This window comes from Rhineura floridana, chromosome 14 (genome assembly GCF_030035675.1).
Source record: "Rhineura floridana isolate rRhiFlo1 chromosome 14, rRhiFlo1.hap2, whole genome shotgun sequence".
Classification (NCBI taxonomy): domain Eukaryota; kingdom Metazoa; phylum Chordata; class Lepidosauria; order Squamata; family Rhineuridae; genus Rhineura; species Rhineura floridana.
Window position 1 is genome coordinate 11,461,939 of NC_084493.1, and position 26,003 is coordinate 11,487,941.

The 26,003-nt window shown below is 41.5% G+C and overlaps 1 protein-coding gene and 1 long non-coding RNA gene across 5 annotated transcripts in view; one reads left to right on the forward strand and one right to left on the reverse strand.

Annotated features, from left to right (window-relative positions):
* Nucleotides 1-22,909, forward strand: part of SLC12A1 (solute carrier family 12 member 1) — a 60,765-nt gene extending 37,856 nt beyond the window's left edge. For both annotated transcript variants that reach the window (XM_061595362.1, XM_061595363.1), the window contains exons 15-26: nucleotides 239-338; nucleotides 422-533; nucleotides 2,832-2,972; nucleotides 7,460-7,566; nucleotides 10,168-10,250; nucleotides 13,885-14,032; nucleotides 15,993-16,120; nucleotides 16,343-16,454; nucleotides 17,036-17,122; nucleotides 19,300-19,435; nucleotides 21,580-21,647; nucleotides 22,068-22,909. In XM_061595362.1, the coding sequence (XP_061451346.1) occupies nucleotides 239-338; nucleotides 422-533; nucleotides 2,832-2,972; nucleotides 7,460-7,566; nucleotides 10,168-10,250; nucleotides 13,885-14,032; nucleotides 15,993-16,120; nucleotides 16,343-16,454; nucleotides 17,036-17,122; nucleotides 19,300-19,435; nucleotides 21,580-21,647; nucleotides 22,068-22,203 (1,358 nt within the window). In that variant the 3' untranslated portion in view covers nucleotides 22,204-22,909. The remainder of the gene's footprint in view (nucleotides 1-238; nucleotides 339-421; nucleotides 534-2,831; nucleotides 2,973-7,459; nucleotides 7,567-10,167; nucleotides 10,251-13,884; nucleotides 14,033-15,992; nucleotides 16,121-16,342; nucleotides 16,455-17,035; nucleotides 17,123-19,299; nucleotides 19,436-21,579; nucleotides 21,648-22,067) is intronic.
* Nucleotides 1-26,003, reverse strand: part of LOC133369787 (uncharacterized) — a 33,626-nt gene that overhangs the window by 4,725 nt on the left and 2,898 nt on the right. For all 3 annotated transcript variants that reach the window (XR_009758990.1, XR_009758991.1, XR_009758988.1), the window contains exons 2-3: nucleotides 19,232-19,347; nucleotides 14,070-14,590 (exon numbers count right to left, since the gene is read on the reverse strand). This is a non-coding gene — a long non-coding RNA (uncharacterized LOC133369787). The remainder of the gene's footprint in view (nucleotides 1-14,069; nucleotides 14,591-19,231; nucleotides 19,348-26,003) is intronic.

The following is a 26,003-nucleotide window of genomic DNA, read 5'->3' on the forward strand; positions in this document are numbered from 1 at the left end:
TGAAGGTTTTCACTGGAAAGGTCCATTATAAAACACAGATGTTCTCTTAATAAAAGTGTTCCCGTATTAGGAGCTTCTTTGTAGTGAATGCACTGAATTTGTTGACCATCCCCCACACAAAAGTCAAATTCTTCCCATGGCTATGACATAAGAAAATGGATAACTTCTGCACAAATAAGGACCGAAAAGTGGAAACTAAAAATGATGCAATATGCAATATTTTTCTTTGCAACTACAGATGTAAATTGGGGGTCATCATCACAGGCACTCTACTATGTTAACGCCATTGACAGTGCACTAGAATTAACTACAGTAGATGATCATGTGAAAAACTTCAGGTAAGGTCTCAATGGACATGATTCAAGATCTGCTTTACATGGATACATTACCAAATTTAATGCATCCTTTTCCACCTTCACAGGCCTCAGTGCATAGTATTAACAGGAGGACCCATGTCAAGACCAGCTTTGCTAGACCTTGCACATTCATTCACAAAGAACAACGGTCTCTGCATCTGTTGTGAAGTATACACGGTAAGCTAGGTCAATATGTACTAAGGGCTGCTTCACACAAAACGGCTGCCCCATGACAGCAACATGAAATTGCAGCTGCTCAGTGTGGAAAACTGAGCAATGATCAGAGGCTTGGAAAGGGCCATCGCTCAGTGGCAGAGCATCTGCTCTGCATGCAGAAGGTCTCAGGTTCAATCCCTGGCATCCCAGGAAGGTCTGGGAATGTACCTGGAGAGCCCCTGCCAGTCAGCGTAGACAGTACTGAGCTGGATGGACCAACGGTATGACTCAGTAAAAGGCATCTTCCTATGTTCCTCATTATGTGGTTTGCTTCAATGTTGTCACAAAACATTACCATTGGTAGTTTGCAGTAGCACATAGTCCCAGCCAAGTTGCTATGTATGAAGTGTAAGGAGCATGCTGTGTAAGGAGCATCTGCCAATAAGGGTGTGGTTTCAAGAGGTCTTCATATTATTTTTAATTTTATTTATTTAAAATATTAGGTTCTCAACGGTTTGGCAACGCCACACAAGGGAGCTTAGATCAGGTGTGGGGAACCTTTGGTCCTCCATGTGTTGCTGGACTACAACTCCCATCATCCCTGGCCATAGGCCATCCTTGCTGAGACTGATGGGAGTTGTCGTTCAGCAACATCTGGAGGACCAACGGTTCCTCACACCTGGCTTAGGTGATCAATGATCAAAACAAGACATGAAGCGAACAAACTAAATTTTAAAAAATTGAGCTGCAACAAAACTTAGCAACAGAATACTTCAAGAGAATAGACCCCTCAACTTCAGAGAGCCTCAAACAGTAAAGATGGGCAGAGCAAACCTCCCTGTTTTATATGACATAGGTTTAAATGTTAACATTTCCTAATTTAAAATACACTCTGGAATAAAAGAAAGGTCTGTAGCATCTGTTTTGGAGATCATGGTGGTACACTAAATCAGCGTTTTCCAAGCTATTAGACTCAAATTCAAATAGCAGGGCAGTATTAGCAAGTTTTATGAGATACTCTTTTTCATGAGATTGTTCCTAAATAATTAAAATAGTGTAGGATTGCTGCACAGTCCAAAGGAGGAGCTAGCTGATCTCTCTTCACCTAGCTGACCTATGCAGCTGAAACCCATGGAAGTTTTATGGTTTATTCCAGTGGAGACATCATAAGGTTCTATAAGAGTTCCAGGTCAGCAAGGGTTTTGTTTTACTTATCAGTTTTCATGTTGGTAGATTTTTATTTCTACTAATATTTACAACAAGCTTGTTATGCTACTGTAAGCATTTTGGCTGCTTCTACCTTCTCTAGAAATTTAAGCCAAGCTTAGTTTTATTGGCTAATAAAATATGTGACACTATGATCTTCTGTGATGTGTAACTAGGAAAATAAGAGAGTAATAAAACAGGAATGTGCTGTCAACAGTAAAGACTGCTGATTTAAACTCACTTGGTTGCTTTTTTTACTTCTGTGTAGAGTACTGCTTATGCTGTGCCTTGAAAAAAATTGCACTCATATGTTGCAAACATGTAAAATATACAATTATTCAAATTGCATATTTTTCCAGTTTACCTTATTCTGAATCCTAGAATGGTACTAACAATCAAGGAACCTGGCATGTATCAAGGATCCATTGCAGAAAGACCTTGTAGTCCCAAGTAGTGCTTTTCGTAGGGCATCCTTGTTTTTAGAAGCAATGCATCTGACATTCTTAGTCATACCCAGCTGCAAGATAGTGCCTCTTAGGCACATAGTGATCTTTTATATAACAAGGCCACTAGGAGCTGACCTTTTAATGAATGGACTTTTGAACTAGCTGCCGTGTGCCAAGACTGCAATTCACCATTTGTTGGAACATTCCTAAAACAGGATACCATGTCGTCCCCCCCAAATGCCAACTTGTGGCCTTTACTAAATAAACACCATGTAAAAATGGTTGTGTGAATTGACCCGAAATCACTTCAAAATCCAATTACTTCTATTTAATTGGATTGTAGACTGGATTGTTAAATTAACCCCATACTACAGTATTTGTTCCGTTATTGAAGAGCTATGGGGTCAACTTCTCAAGTTATATTTTCAAACTTGTTCCTGCCACTTCTCCCTATGCCTAAGTGGTGTTAACAGGCTTGCCCCTCCTTGAATAGAAAATGAGTGTTACCAGCAGGTTTCATTTCAAAAGGTTGAATCTCTGTAAAACCTTGGTGGAAATGTATTTTTCCATTCCCTCACAGAGCAGATTCAGTTACTCCTTCAAAATCACCCTATTGTGTGATGCATAATACAAAGTCCTCTCCCTAATATATTATTGTGTCACACAGGGCCCACGCAAGCTGTGCGTTACGGAGATGAACAGTGGCATGGCAACGAAGCAGGCCTGGCTGACAAAGAACAAAAGGAAAGCCTTTTATGCTGCAGTGGCAGCTGACAGCTTTAGAGATGGAGTCAAAAGTCTCCTCCAAGTAAGCTCTTTATTTGCAGAGCACATGCAAGAAGCATTACTTCAAAGCAGCCTCTGTTATGTGAAGAATTTCTGTTTATTTGTTAAGAGCACTCATGTATATCTGGATAATATCTTGTAAGGGCAGAGTGAATTCTGGAGACACCTCTCTCTGTATTATGGGTTATTTCAGAAACAATTCTGGACAGACAAAAGGAAGTACTTCTTTACTCAGCGCATAGTTAAACTATGGAATTTGCTCCCACAAGATGCAGTAGTGGCCACCAGCTTGGATGGCTTTAAAAGAAGATTAGACAAATTCATGGAGGACAGGGCTATCAATGGCTACTAGCCGTGATGGCTGTGCTGTGCCACCCTAGTCAGAGGCAGCATGCTTCTGAAAACCAGTTGCCGGAAGCCTCAGGAGGGGAGAGTGTTCTTGCACTCGGGTCCTGCTTGCGGGCTTCCCCCAGGCACCTGGTTGGCCACTGTGAGAACAGGATGCTGGACTAGATGGGCCACTGGCCTGATCCAGCAGGCTCTTCTTATGTTCTTATGTTCTTGGCTATGGAACTATGAGACAAACTATGCAATTCCATATTAAATTAACAAAGCCCGGTAGTAAATGGAGATGCCTTAAGGATGTCTCACAAGTGTCTGAGACTATACACGCTCACTGCAAATATGTATTATTGTCTCCATATACAGTATGAAATATATTCAATAGTTTATGTACTTTAATATTATATTGAAATTCATCTGTCATATAGTAACAGTTCAGTCCTCTTAGTATGCCATACATACACTAGACGAAAGATGCATATACTGGGGGAGGGGGGAAGTCCCTAGCATATATTACAAAGGATACAATGATAAACGTAAAACCAGATGTTTTAAGTTGCACTGAAACATAACTTTCTTTAGGATCAGAAGGCAAATCCATTACTGACATCATCCATAAGTGGACAAAATGACTGCACTAATGTTTCTGAAGTAACAAAGAGTGCTCTGTATTTGCATTTTCACATACTTATTATAATTTTTAAAAATGGACAGCCTGTCTTTCCAACCAGAAAGTTCTCATCAGTTTGCAAACATATAAAAACTATTAAAATAGTTTTAATAGCCCTGGGCTCCTTCTGAGAGGAAGGGCAGGATATAAATTTAATAGATAAAAAATAAATAAATAAAATATTACATAAAACATCAATAGGCAATCTTACGATCAAAGAACTACAATTGCCACCATAGAAAAAGCTCAGTTATGTGCATCTGTGGATCTTTAGTCACATCTGGGCTTTTTTGGAGGAAGATACAGGATATAAATTTAAATAACAATCATCTTCATACAAATGCATTTAGATTTTCAGGTTTTTGGCAGAGACAGACTGCACAAATGTTCAGCAGAAAAAACAAAGGGTCTGTGGCATCTTTAAGAATAAATATACATATATATCTTATGACATAGGTTTTCATAGACTACCGTCTACTTCATCAGGTGCATGAAATATTTTATATATTTATAATTATTATTATTATTATTAAATAATAATAATAAATTTAATTTATGTGTCGCCTATCTGGCCAATGGCCACTCTAGGTGACGTACATATAATAAATGGCAGAATACAATATAAAAATACAGTGAAATATATAAATTATAAGAGCAAACAATACATAATAGGAGGCATTTAAAACAGAAGAATATTAAGCCTCCCCAGAAGTCCCGAAAGCCTGCTGAAAAATCCAGGTCTTTAAGGCCTTGCGGAACATATTCAGGGAAGAGATGTGCCGAAGATCTTGTGGGAGGGAGTTCCAGAGGGTGGGGGCCGCCACTGAAAAGGCCTTCTCTCTAGTGCCCGCCAACCTAGCTGCTTTGGTTGGCGGGACTGAGAGAAGGCCTTGTGTGGCCGATCTTGTCAGGCGGCATGATTGGTGGCGTTGTAGGCGCTCCTTTAGATAAACTGGGCCGAGACCGTGTAGGGATTTAAAGGTTAAAACCAACACCTTGAATTGGGCCCGGAAAACAACTGGAAGCCAGTGTAGATCGAACAACACTGGCGTGATGTGGTCCCGGCGACGACTGTTTGTGAGTAATCGAGCCGCCGCATTTTGAATAAGTTGTAGTTTCCGGACCGTTTTCAAGGGTAACCCCACGTAGAGCGCATTACAGTAATCTAATCGAGAGGTGACCAGGGCATGTACTACCAGTGGGAGCTGATGAACAGGAAGGTAGGGTTGCAGCCTACGTATAAGGTGTAGTTGGTACCAAGCTGCCCGGCTCACAGCCGAAATCTGAGCCTCCATGGACAGCTTGGAATCAAGTACAACCCCGAGGCTGCGGACCTGGTCCTTTAGGGGTAAACTCACCCCATTGAACTTCAGGTCAACGGTTCCCAACCTTCTCTTGTCCCCCACGAGAAGTACCTCGGTCTTGTCGGGGTTCAGTTTCATCCTATTCCTTCCCATCCATCCACTCACGGACTCCAGGCACTTGGACACGGTCTCCACAGCCAACTCTGGTGAAGATTTAAATGAGAGATAGAGCTGAGTGTCATCCGCATATTGGTGACACTGCAGCCCAAATCTCCTGATGATTGCCCCCAGCAGCTTCATATAGATGTTAAATAGCATGGGAGAGAGGATAGAACCCTGTGGCACACCACAATTGAGAGGCCAAGGGTCTGAAACCTCCTCCCCCAATGCCACCTGTTGGTACCTATCAGAGAGAAATTTATTTGATAACACTTCTATACCGCTTACAATAAAAGAAATATCAACATGGTTTTAAAAAGTAAAATATATATTTAAACAATTTAAAACAGGGAAACCATGATTAGCAAGCTAGCTAAATGTGGGCTGGATGGAACAATCAGGTGGATTCACAATTGGCTACAGAATTGTGCTCAAAGAGTGCTTATATAGTTCCTTCTCAAACTGAGTGGAGGTAACGAGTGGGTACCGCAGGGCTCAGTCTAGGGCCCAGTGCTCTTCAACATTTTTTTAATGACTTGGATGAGGAGGTGCAGGAATGCTTATCAAATTTGCAGATGATACAAAATTGAGAGGGACAGCTAATACCCTGGAAGACACAAACAAAATTCAAAGTGATTTTGATAGGCTAGAGCACTGGGCTGAAAACAACATAATTAAATTTAACAGGGATAAATGCAAAGTTCTAAAGAAACCAAATGCAGTTATAAGATGGGAGATACTTGGCTCAGCAATAGTACAAGTGAGAAGGATCTTGGAATTGTTGTTGATCACAAGCTGAGCTAACAATGCAATGTGGCTACAAAAAAAGGCAAATGCTATTTAGGCTGTATTAACAGGAGTATAGTTTCCAAATAGTGTGAAGTACTAGTTCTCCTCTATATGGCACTGGTTAGGACTCATCTTGAGTACTGCATCCAAGTCTGGACACTGCACTTCAAGAAGGATGCAGACAAACTGGAACAGGTTCAGAGGAGGGCAACAAGAATGATCGGGGACTGGAAACAAAGTCCCATGACTAAAAGAACTGGCCATGTTTAGCCTTGAGAAGAGAAAACTGAGGGGAGATAAGATAGTACTCTTCAAGTATTTGAAAGACTGTCACACAGAGGAGGGCCAGGATATCTTCTTGATCATTTCAGAGAGCAGGCCAAGAAATAATAGGCTCAAGTTACAGGAAGCCAGATTTTAGATGAACGTCAGAAAAAACGTCCTGTTAGAGCAGTATGACAATGACCCAGGGGTGGGCTCTGCAACATTGGAGGCATTCAAGAGGCAGCTGGATAGACATCTGTCGAATATGCTTTTATTTTATTTTATTTATTTATTATTTGATTTATATCCCACCCTTCCTCCCAGTAGGAGCCCAGGGCAGCAAGTTCCTTTAAGTTGGATTGTTGCATTGAGCAGGCGGTTGGACTCAGTGGCCTTACAGCCCCTTCCAACTCTACTATTCTATGATGCTATGATAATGCACAAATCCTGGCCCCCTAAGGTGCTAGGTGTGAATGATCTCTTAGTATGCCAAGAGTCATTCAGTCTTATACAGGACTTAGTCATAAGTAAATGTATTTAGGATTGCAATTTTAAATTGAATAACAGGACCTGTATACCTCTTCCTTGATTCTAGAACTCTTCAAACATGTCATATCATGCGTACATAACGTGAGCTGCAAACCTGGTGCTATCATGTTAAAAATTAGCATACAAGCAGTGGCATGAAAACTCTGTTGATCTTAAATTATTAAACTGTTTTAATGAGTATGCATCAGAAGAAATGCAAATGAATGCTAATTTAGCAAAGATACAGTTCTGTCATCTAAAAACCATTTATAGCCGAGATGATTTAGGGCTAATCTTTATATGTGCTGCTTGGGTACAAGCATGAAGGACACTTGTGTAATTTAATCTTAAATCCCTCCAGAATATTACTTTAGTTATCTTTTGCCATTACTCCTCATTTTGGATAAACCTTGCACATGCATCTTTTTAAACACTGCATCTTAATATTACTAGGCTTCTGGTTTGGGCAGGATGAGACCGAATACTTTGGTGCTTGGATTTAAAAAGGACTGGAGAGATGCCAGTGCAACACAAGTTGAAAACTACATGGGTGTCATACAGTAAGTTGAAGCATTTAGCATGCTGCTTTAGGTAGACCTGGAACTTTAAATAGTTTCATATAAATAAATTATGGAGACATTATTGAACTTTGGGATTCCAGTTTCAAGCACTGCATGAGGTTCAGGGGGAAAACAGAGAGGCACAGCAATTCAAACCCCAGCTGGGGAGCACCACTGCAGCAGACACACCACATCTGTAGCCCTCTCATCTTGCACTGACCAAAATAGATGGGGTGGGGGTATTTTCATTTTTTGCTGCATCAGTTCTAGGTTGGCATAGTTGAGGGGCTTGAGAACTGGGCACCTCAGGGGATCTGTGATGCTTTGGATCTGGTGGATCCAGCACCCCACTCAAAAATCTCCTGTTTGGGGGCTTCCTGCTATCTATTGCCATTGGTAGCTTTCCACCTGACTGGGTGAAGCTGGGACCTCCACCATGGCAGAGCTTCCTCAACCAGTGATGTTCCATTCCAGCAGTTGAATGGCAATAATGTACTATCCTACCCTGCCCCCTTAAAAGTGTGTATATTAATAGAAACATTTCAAATTTTATGCCTGTTTCAAAACTGTGTATAACTGTCATGGCTCCCATGACAGGAACTCTATGGACTGCAATTTGACCCAGAGTGTAGGGGTCTCTGACACAGCGTTCTTGGCTATCTCAGAAAAGTACAGTTCATAGAGTTCTTGAGATACCCCTGACTAGTTTCAAACTAATTTAAATGTGTAGTCTGTATACACCTTGGAATATGAAGGTTTCTCCATGAAAGAAACATATGGTTGAAGGCAAAGCATGAGATGCGCTCATGTTGAAAATTCTACCAAAATTGATGATGAAGCATTTATCTCAAGCAAACTCTACTTTGTGCTTTCATCTATGGCTCGAACTACGTGTTACCTAGAGTTCCAAGATTCTTTTTTCCTCTGCAATTTCTTTTTGCTTTCTGTAACTCAAAACAACCTGGGCATATGAAACCTAAGAAGAATGGCAGGAAAAGTCATGAGGAAGGTGATTTCGAGCTATGCCCTTCTTTCACTTATGAAAACCAGCTGACATGTTTTGGGTTAACACACACACACACACACACAAGAATTGTGGAACTCTACATAACGTTTAGCTTGAGCTTGCCTTGTAGGGGTTTAAAAACAGCTCAGTAAGGGATAGGGGCAGTAATGTCACAAGCGAATATGGCAGTGAGATGGGAAGCTGGAACTGGACACCAGACAGCTGGGGAAGCAAGAAACAGAAATCAAGGCATTGTTGATGGCTCAAGGACTTGTTTTTTGGGGGGGGGAGGGAGGGAAGTTCAACATAGACTTTCTAATTTTAGAAATCCAATAGTTTCTTGTACTGCTTGTGAGAAATGTCCAAGTAAATATTATAGCACAGCTTACAGGTAACTGTCACTATTCTAATACTGGGTTAAATATGTTTGAATTGTGGAAATGCACCTCAAATTGGGTTGAGGTTTGCATGTCTGTGGGGAGACAGAGGAGTCCTCCAGGATGCTTGGCTGCACCTGTCCTTTGCTCATCTCCTTTCTTGTAAAGGAAGCTTACCATACCATCCTACTGTGCCCCTGTGATGTTCCTATATTAATGTATATATGGTAAGTGTTATTGTTTAGAAGATACATGGTAAGTGGAGTGAAAGAGGAGGGGGAGTGAATGGGCAGTAGAATGCTAGATGATTGGCTGAGTGTTTAAAATGGCTGAACGTATAAAAGGAAGAGTGAGAGTGGGGGTGGATGAGGTGAAACTGAGTGGGTTGCTTGGTGGGGTTTAGAGAGTTGTTTGCCAGGAGAGAGTGGAGAAGGAGGGGGGTGGAGTTCGGATTAGTATTGAGTAAAACCATATGCTTATGTGCCTTAAGAAGAAATCTTGTTAATCTTGTTAGCTTTGTTATCTTTAATAAATACTTAATTTGGTTTACCAAAGGCCTGATCCTTGGCTGGGGTTTCACAGACCAGAAGGGAGGGTAAGGTAATGACCAAGGCTGAAGGGGAACTGTAACAAATGGTGGCAGCGGTGAAGAGAAATAACAATACCGGTATTCAGAGTCTCTGGGAATACTAGTATTAGGACGTGACTGGTGGTTGCCTAGCAGGGGGATCTGTTGAGATCTGTGCTAGAGCGGGGAGAGAAACAATAAAAAAGGACAGTCCGGACTGGTGGAGTCCCTGGTGGTGCCTAGTGACAGGCAGTAGCCACGCGCAGGTAGGAACCTGACAGGGAGAGCCAGGGAAGGGCGTCACAGCCCCCTTCTTAGGGAAGCTGACCACTCATTCAAACTCTCCTTCCTGCTGCTTCTCCATCTCTTGAGGAGAGGAGCCATCTTTCCTTTGTCTCTCTGACCTGCAGCACGAAGGCAATGACAACATCTGGTCTTTGTGCCTCCAACTTAGCTGGTTAGTTAGAACTAGAATCCCTTTCCTATCTGTGATGTATTTCTTTCAATAAAGTAAGCTTTTCTTATTTTACCAAAGTCTGAAGCCTCAATGATCATAGCAGAGTTAAACTCTGCTCCTTTACAGGTAACACACACACTCAATCCACTGCACTGCTGCTGATCCACAGCCTAACTCTTACACTCTGTTTCAGTGATGCATTCGACTTTGACTTTGGTGTGATTGTTGCTCGAATAAGTCAAGGGTTTGACATATCCCAAGTACTTCTGGTTCAAGGTATGTAAAGACTTAACCGAATTTCAAATAATTCCTATACTAGAGAAATAATTTCTGTAAACAAAAATGTTTCCATAACAATTCCACTGATTTCCAAACACACCAGCCTTAAGAAACCTTGTTCAATTACTTTTTAGACATGACCATTAATATTGTTAATTATCTTCCTGGGAGATAGGGAATTCTTAAGATATATTAGCTATATAATAAATCAAGGGGCACAGCCCAATGGAAATCTAGGCACAAAATTGAGGAGAGGGGGAATCATGAAAGCCGTTTAAAAAGCTGTGCTATCCCATTACATGGCCACAGAAAGAATTTCAGCATGTAACACTCAGTCCTAAAAATTCTGGTCAGGATTCATACTGTCAATGTCATAAAAGAGGAATACTCCACAAGTGCACAGCAGTTTCCACTGTATATACAGAGCATTCCCCACTTATAGAGGTCCCCGCCTGAGGAACTTCTCAGATCAGAACAAGCAGACCATGCCCAGGCTGCGGTGATGAAGCCCACGGACAGCTGGGTAAGCAGAAAATCCAAGAAGCTGTCAGGAGATAGGAACCGAGTAGGCAGACAGAGTCCAATCCATGAGCAAGGGGTAAAAGTGCTAGAAAGTACCAAACAGATGGGCAGAAGACTATAGTCCAAGATCAGAGACTGGAGGACAAGGAAAGTCAGTTACAAGACTTTCAGGACCATGGACAGATCACTGCGAGCTAACTTCCTATTCAAGAAGAGTCTTGGTCCTGAGCTCTTATATCCTTCCTGGCCCTGGCTATTCCTCTCAAGCTCCACCCCCTACTGATAATTGAGGGGTCTTAATGGGCAGCCCTTCAGCCTGCAGCCAAGCAGTTAATGTTCAACTTGCCTTTGCTGACAAACAGGCATGAGGCAGCATAACATTTCTAGCTTGGACTGGTCTGATCCCCGAGGGTATTCTAGCTCAGGGGGTTCTGTTTATAGGGTCCCTGGCTTGTGAGTTTTGGGCTCCAGTGTCTCCTTGCCATCAGGCTCAGTGTTTTGGCACTGGCTCTCTGGACTTGGCTGGCTTCCCCCCCCCCCATGTCTGACTCCTGGCTGCTATTTGAGATCAGAATCACAACAGAGACCATTATGCGAAACTCAGTTCCCACGAGTAATACATGCCCTGGTCTCCTCTCGATTAGACTACTGTAATGCGCTCTACGTGGGGTTACCCTTGAAGACGGTCCGGAAACTCCAGCTGGTACAAAATGCGGCGGCACGCTTAATAAAGCAGACCCATCGCCGGGACCATATCACCCCAGTGCTGATTGAGTTACACTGGTTGCCAGTTGTATACCGGGCCCAATTCAAGGTGTTGGTATTAACCTTTAAAACCCTATACGGTTCCGGCCCAGTTTATCTGAAGGAACGCCTCCAGTATCACCAAATATGCCGCCAAATGAGGTCAGCCTCACAAGACCTTCTCTCGGTCCCACCGGTGAAAACAGCTAGGCTGGTGCGGACCAGGGAGAGGGCTTTTTCGATTGTGGCCCCCACCCTCTGCAACTTGCTTCCCTTTGACCTTCGGCATGCCCCCTCCCTGATGACCTTTCGCTGCGCCTTAAAAACCTGGCTTTTCAGGCAGGCCTATGGGATCTCTGGGGTGGGTTAGGTTTTATACTGTATCAGTGTAGGATGGTTTTTTAGATGATATGATATTAATACTGTGATTGTTATGAATATGTTGATATTGTATTTTATATTGTGTACGTCGCCCAGAGTGTCCGTTAAGTCGGACAGATGGGCGACTAATAAATAAAATTTTATTATTATTATTATTATCAATTGATTTTAATAGGATTCCAATGTAATATGCACAGGACCACAATATATTATCTATTGGGGAGTGTTCTATACCTCCTTTGTTGTAAAATCTGACTGTTTCTTACTTCTTGAACAGCTTGGCAAAGTAACAAAGGTCACTTCATATAATACAAATGTTAGCTTGCTTCCGCATATTAGATCACCACATGTGGCAATCACATACAGAGATTTTTCACATTCTGTATATGTGTTTGAATTCTCTCTGTGTGTGAATTGTGTGAATATGGGGACAGAGATCTATGTCCCTTCCGTACAGTAATATTGTAAAGTGTGAAGGCGTCCTCATTCAGTTGGACTTCTTTTTGTTCCAGAGGGCTTCCAGAAGCAACCCCCCAAAAACAGAGAGTAAACTTTTTGATGTGTCTAGAGTAGGGATGGGGAAATTGTGAGCCTCCAGATGTTGCTGGACCTCATCTCCAATATTCCCTAACCATTGGCCATGGTAGCTGGGCTGAAGAGAGTTGGGCTACATTCACACAGTAGTTTATTGTTTTCCCAGTGTTTCCTTACCTGATAATTTCCACATTTTATTTGATCTTGCACGTGACGTAAAAGCCACTGCTGAAAACCCCATAGAATATAGTGTAAGTTAGCCTTCATTTCCATGTTAATTGCTTCCAGAAAACATCTGTTTGCAACCCTATTAACCCAGAAAATCGCAGGAGTAAAGTTATGAAATTTGAGGCAGTATACCGGCATACAATTCCTTCCTGCTGTTTTCATGAGGGAACAGAAATGTGCATGTGCAGAAACATTGAGGGAGTACCAACGTGCCCAATAACTTTCACTGCTGTATCACACTAGGTCCACTGGTATGAATTAAATGTAACATGATATGGCGGTATATTGGTTAAAAAGCCACAGTTCCATAATGCAAAGGTACTGCAGCATGACAGGACTGTTAGAAACTGGGACAGAAACACTACCATTATAATCTATAAAACTAACTCAATAAACCCCATGTCTGAATGCAGCCTCATAGTCTAACAACATCTGGACAGCCACAGGTTTCCCATCCATAGTCTACAGGAATTAGCTTAAAATTAATATTTGGTCATAATCATAATGCAAAATTACAACTCTCTGCTGCCACCTGCTGCCTTTTCTCATTTCTATCCATAGCTTATCCCCAAAATGTTGAGGGAAAGCTCAGAAACATCTAATGTAGGAAATTAATGATCTAAGTGAAGTATTTAAGATGATACTCCTACATACACCTTTCTGATCAAACTGGGAGGAAAAATACCACTAATTTCTTTGCTGCGTTCTCATATAATGAAAATCCATCTACTTTGAACCAAACGGTCTAGTAAATTGTGGGCTAGGGTTCACATGTATGAAGTTGGGACTATGATCTATTCCGTTTGTATCTCCAGAAGAATCACCTGTTCTATTGTTTAAAAAATAGTGAAAAAGCTAGTTGATAAGTGAGTCTCATTGAGCTCAGTGAGGCTTACTCCTAAGCAGGTACTGAATTGCAGACCAGATCTCTTTCCACAAGAGCATTTGTCCAAAATGCAGTGAAACAAAACACAGCAATGAAATATTTGTGCTGGACACTGACCATGCTTTTAGTTTAAGTATCATGATGAGCACCTTGAGCTTTGAAGTCAACCCAAGATACTCTGAAGAACTGTTTCTATTCCTATCTGATACAAGGCGATTGTGCCAGTGAAAAGAAAATGTTTCGGTCTATGTAAATACCACAGGTTGAAATGGATCTTATCTATTTTTTTCTCAACTCTTATGTGATTATATTGCCAATCTTGCATTCTTTCAACAGAGGAACTGAAGAAGCTGGAGCAGGAGAGGCAAGCCCTAGAAGCTAGCATTAAAGATAGTGAATTTGAAGAAGGTAATGGTGGCATCCATGGATTCTTCAGAAGAGCCACCAAGCTCAATATTACAAAGACTATACCCAAAAAAGGCAAGTTGTGAAGCTGAAAAATAAAATATGTAATAACTCACTGGTCACCAGCTCATATTCCTGAAGTGCTACTTTGAGAAGAGGACACTTTTCAGAAGGATATCCATGTTAACTCTGCAGCAGCAAAAACAACAAAATGCCTTGTGGCACTTTAAAGTCAGATTTATTTCAGCATAAGATACTCTCTTTAGTTTTGAGAAGGGACTTCTAAATGGAGACCCCAAGACCTCAATGCCTTTCCCCCGCAAATTAGCTCAGAGAATGTCTGCTCCTGCAGATGCCACTCCTCCACAATCAGTTTGGGTTTCCAGCTAGGGGGAGGGCAGGATAACTCTTCTGAGAATTTACTTAGCCCAGGAATTGACTCCAGTTTTCCCACATTCTCTTTCCATAGACTCTTACATTTAGACTGCTGACATCCAGTTTGCTTGAAGGAGGAAAAGGGGATGATGCTTTTTGATTTCTGAGCTCCCCCAATAATGGAACCTTCAGTTTAGGAATGTTTCCAATGCAATGTCTGTGTCTCCCAGCTAGGCTCCAGGGAAGAGTAGATAGAGAAGGGCTAAAAGGAAGGCAGAAGAAGGTAGGGGCAAGAGAAGAGTACTGAGGTCCTCCTTGTCTGTTTATTGTATCACATTTCAACAGATACCCTTCTCAACCTGTGCAATTACCTAGTTTCATAATGATGTTCACAACCCTGTTTTAAACTATTCTTTTCTTTAAAAGTAGCTTCTTGTATCTTAACTAACAATTTAAATAAGCAGGAACATGTTACCAAAAAAGAACCATGAGAATAAAGGGCTTTACTCCCTTATTTCGCTACACATATGTTAATGGATTACGGTGGATTAAATGAGTATTTAATGAGGTTCAGCCTAACATCTGTTGGCAGAATGATTTCCTATTTCTTTAAAAACCCATCTGTCTTTCTCTTGTAATTTGTCAGGTAGGTTTTTTTTAAGATCCTGTTTGATTGGTGGAGCAGAAGCCAAAGAAAGACCTGTAATGTCATAGCTCACCACTCACCTGAAATGCTTTGTAAACATTGCACAGTATGCAAAAAGTATAATCAAGTTCCCTGTTTTAAAAAAATGAAGCAAATCTGCATACATAGATTGGGATGAAAATTAACTGTTGGAATCTTTCAGAGCAATTAAAATAGGGAAATACATTTTAAAAAGCTTTTTCGAAATGTATAGTATGTAATGGAAAAGTGATTATGGAAATGAAGTAGGATTTATCATCATCAACAACAACAACAATTACCCGTCCTTCGCCCAAAGGTCCCAGGGCGAGTTACAAAAATGTTAAAATATGACATTAAAAACAATTTAAAAACATGTCTAGGTGTCCAAGGCCAGGGAAAGTGGCCAGGTTATCTACAGTATATGTACCAAACATAGAGCTAAGAATAGGACTATGTGGTGCATAGTAGAGGGTTAGCAATTTTTAAAAAGCACATTTCATAGCTGGTCAGGCACTTAGCATCTGAGTTGAGTCACTTAGAAACTAAGAAGTACTGCTGAGTTAAAGATTACAGGTTTCGGTGCTGTAGCCGATCTCCAGCAATGACACTTAAGGATAAGCATGGGAAGAGAGGAGGGAAAACTTCATAGCCTGTACTAGTTCAATCATCATCACTTTCAGTTGTATAAACTTAATATGGAGTGACAATCGTTGCATATTTTATCTGTCTACACACACATACTTTATTTTGCCAGCTTAGCTATAATCAAGAATCACACATATTATACACTCAACACCCATCTTGGCTAATATACCATCTCACAGCCTTTTGAACAACTAAATGACTAAATAACCAAACACAGGATCCCACTGAAGTCCATAAAAGGCTCACAGGCTAAATATGCATTTTTAATTGTACTCACTACATTCCAAGTGCTAAAATTGCGTTTGTGAGCATGTTCAGAAAAGCCCTGAGTGTGTCCTCTCATTTCAGAGAGCAGCATTAAGACCATCTCTTCAATGCATGAGGGTGAATTCAATCAGCGACTGCTTGAAGCTAGCACTCAGTTCAAAAAAAAGCAAGGGAAAGGTACCATTGATGTGTGGTGGCTATTTGATGATGGAGGTAAGTCACTGAAAAGAACATTACACAGTGTGGGGTGGGAGGCTGAGTAACCAAAATAGGATTTGCAATTTTTTTAAAAAAAGTATCAGAATAATTTAAATATCAGGCAAACACACTTTTAATGGTAATAAAAAGTGGTTTGGATTTTTTTATTATACATTGTTCTAATTTGGTTTATTTGTTTTAAAAAAATATTTAATGTGATCTAATTTGTTCACCCAGGGTTAATATTATTAATTCCGTACATCCTCACTCTCCGTAAAAAATGGAAAGACTGTAAATTAAGGATTTTTACTGGTGGAAAAGTCACTCGTCTTGAAGAGGAAAAGCTAATGTATGATGCTCTCCTTACCATGTTTAATATTTTATGGCTTACAGAGATTATTTGCATGTGGTGGGAAAAGAGGGAAATTAATAGTAATGACCTCATATTATCAGTCCTAATTACCTACTACAGGATTCTCACAAGAATTATTGAGCCATACCTATATAAATGCTAGGTATTTATAGCAGGACCAAACCTTATACATTTTATCTCCTTATATCTTTTTTTCTGAAATATTTTCAGTGCTATAAACGTGCCCTCTGCCTGTTCTTGACAGCTGTTATCCCAGTTTAGCTGCTCTGATGAACTCACAGAACTCCAGCTATACAGAGCATTACTTGGTCCTGAAAAGAATGGGGCAGCTTCAGCTCATGTAAAGCCCCATGCATTTTCCACTTTGGTTTTCAGCTAAATCAAGTAGCAAACACCTGCCGTGTCCATCTCATTCTATAAATGAAAAGTCCTAATTAAAACCTTACTATATTTTAACAGCAGGACAAGTAATTTAGCAAGACTTTACTGCTTTTGTTGTCTTTATTTATCAGTGTTCTGAATTGTAACACTAAAATATACTTCCATTTTGTTTTCAGGATGGCTTCTCTTTTAAGCAAATTCAGAATAAAATTTGCTGACATTAATATAATTGGTGATATCAATATGAAACCAAACAAAGAGAGGTAAGAGCAATTAAACAAAATGTTTAAGGTGTAATCCTGTAACACCAAGGAGTGAAGTCTAATTGAACTCAATGTGGCTTACTTTTGAGTAGGCATGTATAGGATTGCACTGTAACTCAGAAATTGAAATGAGTGAAAATATGGATTTTATTGTAGCATTTTTTAAAAAGAAGCAAAGCTACTTTTTAACCCAGAACATCTAAGAGTTGAGGGTCTAAAGCTGAACCCAGATATTCTGTTGAGCAAAAGTAGTAACTGCTACTTACCACTATGGCATTCCCAATCTTGCTTGTTATTTGATAACTATAAAAAAGAATGGAGTGGCAATTTGCTTTAGTGGGAATATCTTTGCTGGGGATGGGGGGGACTTATTTTTGTTTTCTTGTAGGTAAAGGCAAACAAAATAGACGGGAGATGTTTACTCTAGTTTTGCAGAGGGCAATACATAAATTCTGATGAGAAATAGACATTTTAAAATATTATAGAAATAAAAAGGCTTTGCTGTGGCAGGTAGCCCTATGCTTTTTGTTATTTTTAAAGGTAACTTGAGTATTCATGTAAATATAATTAATTACATTTAATTTCTATCCTGTCCTTCATCGGCCAAGTGGTCCCAGGGTCAAAATAACAAACAGATGCAATAAATATTAAATCAGCATAAAATTAATAAATATCACAACTACACTTACTAACTCCAAATATGAGCGGCTTAATACATAATAAAACCTACATCATTACATGCCTGGTGGGCAGAGCAATCCAGTGCCCCTGGCCCTTGGGCCCGGGGGGGGGGGGGATTTGGATTAGACAAAGGTGTCTCACTATCCAGCTGTGCTGACTAAAGTGGCCAGCTACTAGCAGAGTGACATAGGTGTCACTCTGCCTGTTTGAAGCTTCCCTTTCTACCCACCAAACATGTACGTGGAAGCATTGCCAGTGGGATTGGGATCCCTGCTGGCAGCAGTCAGTAGAAGGCCCCAAAACGGGGCATTCCAGAGGTGTGGCAGAAAAGAGGGGCTGAGCCGGCCTGGAAAACATTGGATCCTGAGCCAGTACCACTCCTGTTGCATTACAGCATTGGGGCGAATGTGGGCCTGAACACTCTGCTAGTGCCAGGCTGGCACAGCTATCATCCTGCCCTCTACAGGGTTTGGGTTGCCCCCTAAATGGGTACATTTTTCAGCTACTGCTGGATTTTGAGAGAGAGTGAGTGAGTGAGAAAGAGAATGCATTCCCCAGCCAGAGAGCCAGTACTGAGAGAACTCTGTCATGGATCACAAAAGTATGAGCCTCACTCGGTGATGAAATAAGAATTAGGGCATTCCTAGATAGGTGGATGAGCACCTCTGCTTTCACACACACTGCTCATAACAATAATGTCAAAGTGTACACACATGTCCTGCATCTCTACTGGTTGCGCTTTAGGGGGCTAGTTTTGGCTTTTCCAGGGCACAAACTTGAATGCTATGAAAACCTGACAAATTGATTTAATCAGAGACTATGGCAGATCACAAATAGTCAGGGTGTGGCATGCATAATGACTTCACATACCAGCTAACAACTCTGAAAAATGATTATTCTGTGGTCACAAACCAAGACAGAATTAGGTGCACATAAGTAGGCAATTGATTTCAACACATTTAAGGGCATGATCTTATGCTTGTTCAATTGGAAGCAAGTCTCACTATATCCAATGGGTCTTGTTCACAGGTAGTTGTGGTTAGCACTGCAACCTAAGTGTGCCTAAATGCTGCATTGTGGCCTAAATGTTTTACTTCTGTCAGTTTTACTGATAGTGTTAAGTGAAGTAATGGGAGTCAAGACCACAGTTACAGTATTATACAGAGGGACAAGAAAAGAGAAAAATCCTTGTTTTCTTCTTGTGTACAATGGCATAAGTATAACACATTCTAGTGTTATGTTTTAGGTTACAACTAAGAAAGCACAAGTTATAAACTTAGGACAGTGACAAATAGAGATCTATCTAGACAAGGTATTGCCACAGTGAAGCTCCACAGCTATAACTGAGCATGAAATCTGATGCATGAAGTTTAAAAGACTTTGAATGTAATTCACCCACAGTTCTACAGCCAATACAGTCTGTCCTACCTTAGAATATCTGTGAAATAATGAGTCAGAGGCCTGCTGTGAAGTCTCCTTTATAATTTCTGTTCCAGCTGGAAATTCTTTGAAGAGATGATTGAACCATTCCGCCTTCATGAAAGCTGCAAAGATTTAACAACTGCTGAGAAATTAAAGAGAGAGGCACCATGGAAAATCACTGACGCAGAGCTGGAAGCTGTCAAGGAAAAGGTAAAGAGCTATACCTGCCATTACTTTTGACATTGCAGGATGACTAGTTGAGAAAGAAAATGTAGCCTGAGAATAGTAAGGCAAATCTGGTAGGTTACAAAGAAAAAAAGAGAACCCGATTTCATTAAGTGTCAGGAAACTGTTAAGTAGCTCAAGTGGTAAAATTCAGAAGAAAATAGTATTTAATTGAACCCTTGTATAGATTTGACACAAGCAAACTACCACTAGTCAGAATAGCCCCTGAATAATATTTATTTATGGCATTAATTCACTGTTTTTTTCTACCCAAAGGGTACTCAAGACACTACTTCTAATGTTTCAGGATAGATTGAATCCCATGGCCAATGAGAAATCAATAGACTAAGGGCATATGTACACTGAAATGTTTATCCTTTTTTACAAGATTAACTGTTATAACTTCTACTAAAGCAGGGTAGGGAACCTCAGGCCCAGAGGCCAAGACTCTCCCCAGGCTACACTCCCTCCCGCATACCACACCCTTCTTGAGATGTTTTGTCTGGCTGGAATGTACCCTTGAACTGTGACAACGTCTCTTCCTTGCCTGGAAGGAGGAGGGAGAGATGTGGTGTGTGTAGGAAGGGTATTTCCCTCTGCCCTCCCATCATTTTTAAAATTAGAACTATAGTGTTATAAGAGAGCCAGTGTGCCATAGTGGTTAAGGTGTTGGACTACGACCTGGGAGACCAGGGTTCAAATCTCCACACTGCCATGAAGATCACTGGGCCAGTCACTGCCTCTCGGCCTCAGGGGAAGGCAATGGTAACCCCCCTCTGAATACCGCTTACCATGAAAACCATATTCATAGGGTTGTCATAAGTCGGAATCAACTTGAAAGGCAGTCCATTTTCAATTTTTTCATAGTGTTATAACATTCTTTCCTTTAAGTGGGTCTCTTTCTCTCTCTCACACACACACACAAACACACACACGCACGTGCGCACACACACACACACACACACACACACAGAGAAACACAGTCCCTCTCATGAAGACCACCGCTGCCCTCTCACCACTGCCATCCCCCCAGACATCAGCACTCCCCACACCAACCAACTTGCCTCAGCTGTTTGGCTGCTTTCACCCTTGGCCTCCTACCCACCCATGCTAAGGCCCAGGCCACAGCCCTCCCATCTTCTGTGGGGCTTTGCCACGACAGTCTCAGCCAGCACTACCACTGCAGGCCTCCACTGCTGCTGCAGACTCTGCCCACAATGCCTGCATGGCTGCTATGGGCCTCTATTGCCACAGGTCTTTGCCACTGATGTGGCCCCCACCAGATAGCCCGCCCATGTGCTTGCACAGCCACCGCAGGTCTCCACCACTGGATAGCCTGCCCACTCGCCCAGCCCCTACCATCACACTGCATGATATCATGACATTGTTATATTTTTATATATAGAGAAATATGCTGTGCCAATTTTGTAGGGACCAGTCTGTCGGTAAAGTAGAATATATTCTATATTCCCTCTAAAGTAGGTAAATTTTCAGTGAAAACTGGGAAATTGTTAATCTTCAGTAGGATCATCAACCCGAGAAAGCATAAGAGTAATTGTAGTTTTAAACATTCATCTAGCTGTTTCATGTCTCTAGGTAGAATTTTACTTCATAGCCATCAGTATTTCATTATGCAGCAGACTAAAAAGAAATTCTGGTGCATATTAATTTGACAATGACAACAGAAAACAAAATTCTTTCAGAACTGTTAAGCTTTCTTCAAGCAATCAACCCTTCATGGGTTGTATTCAGCTACGTTTTACTCAATGCCAACCCTAAACCAAAGCCTAGGCTGCCATCCTGTACCCACTTACGTGGAGGTAAGCCCCATTAAACACAAATAAATTTCTGCGCACTACCTGATCTCAGGCAAACCCAGCACAGGAAAGATGCATCCTGTTTGCTAGGGAAAAAAGGAAGGGCAAATTACAGAGATTCTAAGGGGGGAGGGGGGGAAGAAGCAAGAAAAGTGTCCTAAAAGGGAGAGAAAAACAGCAGCTCTTTAGGACCCCAGGGATTCCTATTGCCTGGTGTCCAAATAACTCACTTATCAATCACATCTCTGACTTTAAGCATTCTATCAGACCCCAGCTTTTTAATTCCAATAAGTTTTGCTTGTTTTTAAACAGAGCTACCGCCAGGTCCGTTTGAACCAACTCCTTCAGGAACATTCTAGGGCTGCTAATTTGATTGTTCTGTAAGTTACACGATTTTAATTTTGATCTGTATAGTGCCAGCAAAGCCAGTGCTTTTTTAAAGCAAGAACTCAAGGATGAATTACAGTGGTTCACTGAGATTCATTTGTACCTACAAACTCCTATATTTGAAGCTTTTTGTGGGAATAAAAGGCTTTTGTAGGCTCTTTAGCTGAGATTATTATGCTTCTGTTTGATTGTTCTTTTTAAATGTACTTTTTATCTGAGCAAGAGGAATGTGAAAATGGCACCATTTTACTAATGACTGCCAATTTCAAATCATATTCAGGAATGGAAAAGGCTCGGGCACCTGGCTGCTCGGGCACCTGGCTAATCAGGCACCTTGAAATGTTATTTTGAAGGGAATATTATTGTATTACTGAAGAATATCACTAATACTATTATCCTATTCAATTCAACAGGACTCTACCAGTAGCAAGAAAAGGAATTGTATCCGATTACCTCTATATGGCTTGGTTAGAAATTCTCTCAAAGAACCTGCCTCCAATTTTGCTCATCCGAGGCAACCACAAAAATGTACTAACATTTTACTCTTAGCAAGCAGCACCTAGAAGCCAATATATGCATTTTGTACACATCAATGGCACTAACATATTGAAGAAACACTAAAAAGCAACAGTATCTCAATGTCTGACACTTTGCAATATACTCTCCAAACTACCGATATATCATTTTGATTTTTCACCATTTGACAGCAAAATTCCAATCCTCATATGTACGAATGATCAATCTGAGTCTTCCTGTACTCATGCCTACAAAGCCCAAACTGCACCACCCATACAGAAGAGGACTCAGCAGACTTGGGGTAACCCAAGAATCGCAGAATAACAAAAAACGTGCAGAAAAAAAGCCTAAGGGGGTGGTTGCAAAACCCCCAAAGAGGTTCTGACTTCAACCATTTTTTACCTCCAAACCAAGTAACTTCATTATGTTTTATTTTCCATCTGTGGTAGGGGATTTGGTTACAATACTAGACAAGCCTGTTCCTGTCCAACCAGTATATCTGAGCATAGGAAGCTGCCTTATACCAAATCCGATCGTTGGTCCAGCTAGCTCATCATTTTCTGTGCTGACTGCCAGCAGCGCTCTAGGATTTGAGTCAGGAGTCACTCTTTGCCTTTCCTGGATATTGCGCCTGGGACCTTCTGCATGCAAAGCAGATGCTCCAGTACTGAGCCAGAGTCTTTCTCAAGTTCATGGGGGGCAGATTACATTAGATTAAAATGAATTTTCAGATTATTGCATAGAGAAGAATGTCAATCGTATTAAATCAATTTCAATGCAAAATTAATGTAATACTAACTTAAGCTTTTGTAAGATTTCATATGGACATTATTATTTTTTCTAGATTTATAATCTCAAGAAATATAATGAAATATATTTTGAAAAATTGCCACAGGGTCTTGAAATGATTTTGATATTAATTATTTTTCATGTGTTTTAATTTTATCTGATTAGGAAAAATTTTGTTGGACTTGCAACAGCATGTTGAATATTTTAACATGAAATAAACTAAAGTGAATTAAAGTGACTTCAACAGTATTATTCCTATTGCATGTTTGATATATTATTTCTAAGTGTTTTATCATTAACATCCAGTTCCAGAGGGGTAGTCTGTAGCAGCATGAAGTTCACAGAGATCTGTAGCACCTTAAAGACAAATAGCGTAACCCTATGCATGTTTACTCAGAAGTTAGGTTCTTCTGTGTTCAATGCAGCTTACTCCCTTGTAAGTGTATTTAAGATTGTAGCTGGACAGAGCAATCTAAACCGCCAATCTGCTGTGCTGGAGAGGGTTTGGATGAAAGGGTATCCCTCCACCCAGGTCTACCAGTGGGGGAGCTCCACTGGCAACAGGGAAACCCCTCCAGTGAGGACAAGCCCAATGTGCCTGCCCAAATGGTGGTCTCACCATCTGCTGTAACCAGCAGATGGACCCTTTCAGGAATGGCATAGGGCTGATGGAGATCCATTAGATCCTGTGCGGACCTTGCTGTTGACGTGCGATAACAACAGTCCCAATCAGGGCCTCTTCACTGCGTCTGGGAACTTACACAATGCAGTGACAATTCTCACCACGTTTTCTGGCTGGTGGATGCGTCAAAGCTGTGGATGCGGCACACGGCCTATACTGCTCCATCAAGCCCTGCCTTTGCCAGGCAGGGGTTAAAACTGCATCCTAAGAAAGCAAGCCTAACATCACCATAAAGCTGGCTAAGGGTCCTTAGGAAGCTGTGTAAGTGATAGAATCATAGAATCATAGAGTTGGAAGGGGCCTTGTAGGCCATCAAGTCCAACCCCCTGCAGGCCATCAAGTCCAACCCCCTGCTCACAGCAGGAAATCCACAGCTACAGCATCTCCCGCAGATAGCTGTCCAGCCTCTGCTTGAAGACATCCAGTGAAGGGGATCCCACCACCTCCCTAAGCAGTCGGTTCGATTGCCAAACTGCCCTTACTGTCAAGAAGTTCCTTCTCCAATCTGAATCTACACTCCTGCAACTTAAAATCATTAGACCTAGTCCTACCCTCTGGGGTAGCAGAGAACAAATCTGTACCCTCCTCTATGTGACAGCCCTTCAGGTACTTAAAGATGCTTCACCAGGGGAGGCAGAGGCAAGATATTAGGTTGTATCCAGCTAAGTTGTACTCAGCTCAAAGTGACTAATTTCAATGGGTCTACTCTGAGTAAAACTTAGCTGAATGCAACGTTTTCCCCTTGCTCTCCCATAAGAAATTGCAGTTAAATGAGTGACAGTAGATTCAAGAGAAACAAAATAACATACAATACATAATTAACTTATGGAATTCACTGTCACAAGATGCAAAGAGGGTTATGAATTAGTATGACACTGCAAAAGGAGTGGCAGCCAAGCTTCATCCCTTGTTTCAAGCCGAACCCAGTTGCCACACCCAAAGTGGAGGGTGTGGGAAGAGAGAAACAACACCAACACAACTATCATGCCTCCCAACCTTAGGGATCTGGTACACTTTAAAATCTGTAGTGTGCAGGACTGGAGACAAGTGCTAAAGGCACTTTAGTGTTTAGTCTCTGCATTAACCTAATGGGTTCCAACAATCACACTAAAATGTCGCTAAAGTTGGCACCAGCATAACATACCAACAATGGGGTCCCTAACACCCCACAACCAGGGTAGGCCCAGCTCCGCTTGTGGTGGCTATAGGGGAAGGGCCGTATTTCAGTGGTAGAACATCTGCCTTGCATGCAGAAGGTCCCAGGTTCAATCCCTTGCATCTCCAGGTAGGGCTAGGAGAGATGCCTGCCTGAAACCCTGGATTGCCGCTGCCAGTCAGTGCAGGCAATACTAAGCTAGATGGACCAGTGATCTGACTCAGTATAGAGCAACTTCCTGTGTTCCTAGCTGCAGCTGTCACATGCTTTCTCTGCCACTGCCTTGGGCACTGGGCACACTTCCACAATGGAGGGGAGGTGGCACTTTTGAATAGGAGCTAAGCTCGGGTCCCATCCATAGTGGCTGCCTGTCACCTTAAGTTACTCAGAATGCAATGCCCTGGCCCATAGATCTATAAAGTATGGGGCAGAAGACAACATTTTGGATAATTTACAGGCAGAAACTGAGCTAAGCTCCAATTCAAAACCAGCACCACCACTCGCCACTGAAAAGCATCTGGAGACCCATCAGGAAAGGTGATAAATGGCAGCATGGCTGGGCCAATGAAGGGCCCTTCCAGGCCCCTAGGGCTCTTGGTTGGTGCCCAACCTGGCCAACTGCTGGTTACAGCTAATAAAAGTTGGTTTACTGGGTCATGTGAATATGAAAACTTTCAACCACCTACATAGTAGAAAGAACTGGGGTAAAACAGCAACAGCCCAGGCTTCTGAGTTTATCAGGTGAACGATAGGCCTCCATGTGATGTTCCTATATATTAGTGTATATATGGTAAGTGCTGGTTGTTTAGAGTATACATGGTAAGTAGTGAAAGAGGAGGGGGAGTGAATGGGCAATAGAATGCTTGATGATTGGCTGAATGTTTAAAATGGCTGACAGTATAAATGAAAGGATGACAGGTAAATCTGGGTGAATGTGAGATGGTGAATTGTGGAATCTGGGGGGGAGAAGAGAAAGAGTGGATTGCTTGGTGGGGTTTAGAGAGTTGTTTACCAGGAGGGAGGTGGAGTTCGGATTAGTATTGAGTAAAACCATATGCCTATGTGCCTTAAGAAGAAATCTTGTTAATCTAGTTAGCTTTGTTATCTGTAATAAATACTTAATTTGGTTTACCAAAGGCCTGATCCTTGGCTGGGGTTTCACAGACCAGAAGGGAGGGTAAGGTAATGACCAAGGCTGAAGGGGAA